The 5,641-nt window shown below is 32.1% G+C and overlaps 2 protein-coding genes across 2 annotated transcripts in view; both read left to right on the forward strand.

Moving 5' to 3' along the window:
• On the forward strand, nucleotides 825-1,851 carry LOC107609770 (cold shock domain-containing protein 3; the record flags this gene model as incomplete). The annotated part of the gene is given in 1 exon segment (XM_016312114.2): nucleotides 825-1,851. A coding segment is annotated over 1 exon segment (708 nt), but the record flags the coding sequence as incomplete, so codon positions are not given.
• Nucleotides 4,586-5,641, forward strand: part of LOC107615850 (thaumatin-like protein 1b) — a 3,186-nt gene continuing 2,130 nt past the window's right edge. The window contains exons 1-2 of the mRNA XM_016317871.2: nucleotides 4,586-4,916; nucleotides 5,126-5,176. Coding sequence (XP_016173357.1) covers nucleotides 5,128-5,176 — 49 coding nt within the window. The 5' untranslated portion in view covers nucleotides 4,586-4,916; nucleotides 5,126-5,127. The remainder of the gene's footprint in view (nucleotides 4,917-5,125; nucleotides 5,177-5,641) is intronic.

Consider the following 5,641-nt stretch of genomic DNA (forward strand, 5'->3'; position numbering starts at 1 on the left):
TAATAAGTTGTTATATATTCAGTATAAAATTCAAACTCTCAACACTTAAATAATCTAGTAAGCTAATTACTAAATTGACCTAACTTAATTATCCATACAAATCTTTCAGCTTCATAAATGATTTGATTAATAACTAGGGCCCAAGTGAACCCATCTAACTTAAGTTAGGCCAAACCTAAGTTTAATTCACCAAAAATTTATTAACTGGCCTGAACTTACGAAGTTTAGCAAAAAGTAATGAGCATGTAATTTATAATTTACCATTCTCTAACAATAAATTAACCTATATAAAAATATTATTTATATTTATTATTTATCTATTAATTATCATTTATATCTTTTATTAAATTTATATATAAAAAGATGAATATAATGTTTTATAAACATCAATATATAAATATATTGCTCTTTTTTTCACAAATAATTTAATTAAATTTATTAGGTTATAATTTATTATCTATTCAACCTACAATAAAATAAATAAATATATTATAATTTTGATATGACAAGAAAACAATATCTTTTCTTATATTTAACAAACATAAATATAAATATTACAATTATGTGTGTGTTTGTAATAATCAATTCATGAATCAATGAATTGAGTTTATTTAAAGCTTAAATTTCACACATATCCATAAATCCTGATCAAATTGTTAATGAGCTGAATTTGAGATGAGTTGTGCTTTAATTTACTTCTAATCCTGCTAATAATTTACTAATTAAATCATTAATTTAGTTATTTAAAACTTGTTTAAAATGTTAGAAATTAAAATTTATTCAAGAGTTGATTTTTTTATTTTGAAATAATTAAAAATAATAATGTCCACCAGTCTTCCATCAGATCCGACGGTTACCGCACTCTCCACGAAGGCGATCGCGTCCAGTTCTCCATCGCCACCGGCGACAACCACAAGACCAAGGCCGTTGATGTAACTGCTCCCGACGGCAATCCCCTACACTCTCGTCCCAAGGAATCCGGCGGATCCGGATTTGGCGCCGGATGGAGGCGAAACGGCGGCGCCGGTGGAGGTGGAGGTGGTGCTGCGGGATCAGGTGGCGCCGGGTGCTACCACTGCGGCGAAGTCGGACACCTGGCTAGGGATTGCAACCGGAGCAACAATTCTGGTGGCGCTGGTGGCGGTAGTGGTGGTGCATGTTTTAATTGCGGCGGATTTGGGCATCTCGCTAGGGATTGCTTGCGAGGAAGCGGTGGCGGTAACGGTAATGTTCACGGTGGTGGTGGTGGTGGAGGTGTCGGTGGTGTTTCGTGCTTTAGATGCGGTGGATTTGGTCACATGGCGAGGGACTGTGCTACCGCGAGAACTGGCGGCGGTGCAGGTGGCGGCGCTGGTGGTGGTGGTTGCTATAGGTGCGGTGAGGTTGGTCACTTGGCTAGGGATTGCAGCAATGAAGGTGGAAGGTATGGTGGCGGAGGCGGCGGTGGCAATGGTAATGGTTCTAGAAGCACTTGCTTCAATTGTGGTAAGCCTGGGCATTTTGCAAGGGAGTGCGTTGAAGCCTCTGGTTGAATTGAAAAGAAAAACATAAAATAAAAAAAAATAAAAAATAGTGATGAATATGGAGCAGAGGGGTTAGTACATTTTGCAAAGAAAGGGTGAAAAAGGTTGAATGGTACATAACTCTTTTTGTTTTTCTTTTGGCTACTCTTTTAACAGTTAACCTATTTATTATTGTTATTATTATTGTTATTAGTCTCTTATTAATCTCTTTTTGGGGATGTTTATAGATAGAATCTTAATCTTAATTTTGACTATTAGTAAGTACTAGTTCATAGGCAATTTTGCCTTGATTTGTACTTGTTAATTTATATTTTATATTTATGCATTATTGGTGTGTCTTGTCATTAACAGACATGTGTTAATACCTTGTTCTGATTTTATAGTCTGCAATGTTAGGTTGAGTTGTAGAAAAAAAAATTTATCCTAGTTTTTTTGTGTGAGAAGGGGTTAGCCTTGGCCCAAGAAGGATGTTGCTGCGTTGTGGCATAGAGTTCATTGACATTGTTAGTGTAAACTGAAAGGTTCCACCACTTAGGATTGTAATTTGTAGGTTTGACTGAAATTCATGGGACATTGTGAATGTGAAGTTTTTCCCTTTTACAAGCAGAACGAAAATTTGATATTAGTCCATGGTAGAGTCTTTCTTATGTTGGAATGTTAAAGCACTATGACTTTATCTTTTCAAATATGCATGTCTTGTGGAGTTGGACTTGATCACAGGTTATTCATTTATCATTTAGAATAGTTGGATTGAGATTTGTAACAATGGGAGCTTGCATTAACTAACTCAGAAGTCAGAACAGCAGATGAAAAAGATGACTAACTCCATCTGCAATTTTGCCTTTAATCTTAGTGCAGCCATTTGACCTGATATTTAGATTGGATTTAATCCTAGTACTTTGGCAAATATTACAAGTTTCTTATATTTTCAGTTCTGCATTGACATAGAAGTGATTCTCTTCTGATGACCTTTCCTTGGGTCTTGGGAACTTTTGGTGTTTGGTAACTTCCAATTCTAGATGGTTGTCAATACCAAATAATCTAGATGGTTTTGGTCATTCGATCGAATTGTTATTACTTGCCCCAAAGAAAATCTGGTTATTTCTGGTGTAGTTGTGTGTATTTTCACAACTAAAAAGGATATGCTACAGACACATCCCTAATGGCACCCTTTTTCATTGAAGATCATATCTGCTTGAAGAATAAGCATCGTTTTTGTATGGTGTTATTCACATGAAAATATTTTCGTATAAAGATAAAAAGTTAAAATGTTGATATGTGTCAATGTTCTTAACTAAACTTAACATAACATTGACACATATCAACATTTTAACTATGAGGAGTGCTACGGGGTCAGCAATTTTTGTGTTTTGTAACCATCAATAGTGTTTTTAATGGTGTGAGATTACATCCAATGGTGGGAGATCACTCACTTTTCCTTTGATGGTTAAGTGCTGGCCACAAAACACAAAAGTTGCTGGTCCATAGACTTTCTCTTTAGGTAAAACATGTTAAATCACTTTATTCACTTAACAATTTTGAACTATTATTTTTATATAAAGATATTTTCATATAGTTATCTTTTTGTAGTCTTACCTAAAAGAATCAAATTCTCTTTGAAGATAGCCAACTTTGATATAAATTTAGAATCAAAGTTAACTTTTTCATTGGAGAAGTCACAAGTATTTTGATTATTTGTTAATATAACGACTGTATTATGTTCTAACTTCTAACAACCATTGAGAATGTGATGTTCATGGTTCTGATGATAATGCTGGTCAGTTTCTTACTCATCAAAAAAGGTGAATTTTGATGAGGCTAAAAATTAGAATTGGTTCTCAATTGATGGATGTATGAGAATTAAAATTCATCAAAAAACAGTTCCTCATAGTAGTATTCATGTTTTTGCCCAATAGACTAATCAAGGGGCATTTAAGTGATGCATCAACTTGCATTAGGATGAGTCATCTAGCTACATGATTCTTCTTATGTACAATTGGTTACTTGTGTTAGTAAAAAAATATTAACCTTTCTAATCTCGTACATCCATCTAAAGCTCAATTATTTTAAATAGAATGGAGTAATTAATTGTGGTAGCGTTGAATATTCCTTGAAGCTACAATTGATTATTGATTAATAAATTAATTAAAAAAATCTTTGTAATCTTCTTCTACTTAGTTAATGTTCACTGAGAGCTGCTTTTAGAAGACAAATGGAATCTGATATATTTTTTTAAACAAAAGCTTTTAAGCCAATTATTCTGTTTGAACTTTGAAATGAAAATAAAACATCTATAATTGCAAAATGCATCGTATTGCATATGGGTTTATGGGATTCATAGTAGGAAGCATGTGATCACAAGTAGCTGACAACTTTTGATGACAGTATCAAGATTCAAGAGGGACAAAAGTCACATTGAAACTACAATACTTTAACTACAAAAAGCACCACTACTACTACTACTTCCACTGCTCAATCCTAAAGTGACCTCAAATATTTGTTCATAATTGCTCCGTCTGATTAAATATCATTCATTCATTCTAAACAGACAATCTAATTCTAAGGGTAAATTAAATATAATTCTTTTAATATTTGGTAAAATTCAACCAAATTTCTCTTTATTTCTTAAAAAAAAATATATTTCATCTTATTTCATTAAGTAATATATTATATTTGATATGTTTATATTTTATAAAATATGACAATAATACATTTATAAGTAGCGTTTGTTTTGAGATATTGGGACAGACACTAAAATAGAAACACAGGAGATTGAAATTTTTAGAGACAGAGGCTGAAATTTTAATAACATTTTATACCTAAAATACTCTCATTGTAATTAATTAATTTCAATTTTACTCTTTGTGTAAATTAAATTAGAGCTTTATTCTTATTTTAATTTCTGTCTCCCAATTTACACTAAGCAGAATATTGAGATTTATTTCAATCTCTGTCTTTCGATCTTTGTCTCTCTATCAAACACTACTTTATAAATAATATAGGTGATTCATTCCCTGAAAGAATATTTACGATAAATTATAACTTATATCATGGACAGGATTTTATCAAACTTCATGAAAAAAGTGTACGATAAATGACTTAGTGCACCAAGTCCTTTTAACCTAGTACATTTAACACATTATATGTCATTGCGTCTAATTTGAGATATTCATTTTATACCCCTAAATATGGTGTAAAATTGGTAGCTCCATCCTTAATCCCATTGGACCGCTTTCAACAAGAAGGGTCCACAGTACACTGAACAAAACAAACTACTCTTGATTTATTCGAAAAGCCTGATAATCTCCATGTTTTAATATGCATAGGTTCTTTGGATCTGGATCTTATATGCTGAAAGGAAAAAACAGACACACTTTCTCAAACCTAGCTAGAGTATGACGGATAATGCATACATGTGCATTGCATAAACATACCCATATTCTGCCCTTATTCACATGTTCCCCACACAAATATTCTCTCTATATAATACAATACCCCTTTCACTTCACTCATTCATATATATAGAGATTAATACTCCATTGTCATTTCACATTTCACATTTTATGCTGCATTAGTTCATCAATTTGCTAATTCATTTTCAGCAATGGCAGTTGCTATTCTACTCTTCATCTCACTCTTTCACTTCATCACAGGTGATTCTTCCATATCATGGCATGTTTTAAACATTTCTAAGTAAACATACATTATTCATTTTATGTTATTCATTTTGGATTCATCATCACTTAATGAATCTTGTTCGTTTCTATAGAGTTTTAGTTGTCTTAGAAATGATATTCGATCAATTGCGGTTATACATCTATTATACAACAAAATTCACTCATATATATATATATTTTAATTGAATGTTAATATAAAAATTGAACTACTAAAACTCAGGTCAAAGTCAGTGGTTCGTCGTATATTTCCATGCAACATGAGGTGCAACTTAATTATTTTTAGCCATATTAATTTAGTAGAGTATATAGGTGACATTCATGGAGTACATAATTAGGTTAGAAAATGTTTGATAACTAAAAAAAATTAGTTACAATTAGCCAAAAGTTTACTATTAATAAATGGTAAATAAAATAAATTTTGATTATTTTTCTGTCGTATAA

The sequence above is a fragment of the Arachis ipaensis genome, chromosome B01, assembly GCF_000816755.2.
Source record: "Arachis ipaensis cultivar K30076 chromosome B01, Araip1.1, whole genome shotgun sequence".
Lineage (NCBI taxonomy): Eukaryota > Viridiplantae > Streptophyta > Magnoliopsida > Fabales > Fabaceae > Arachis > Arachis ipaensis.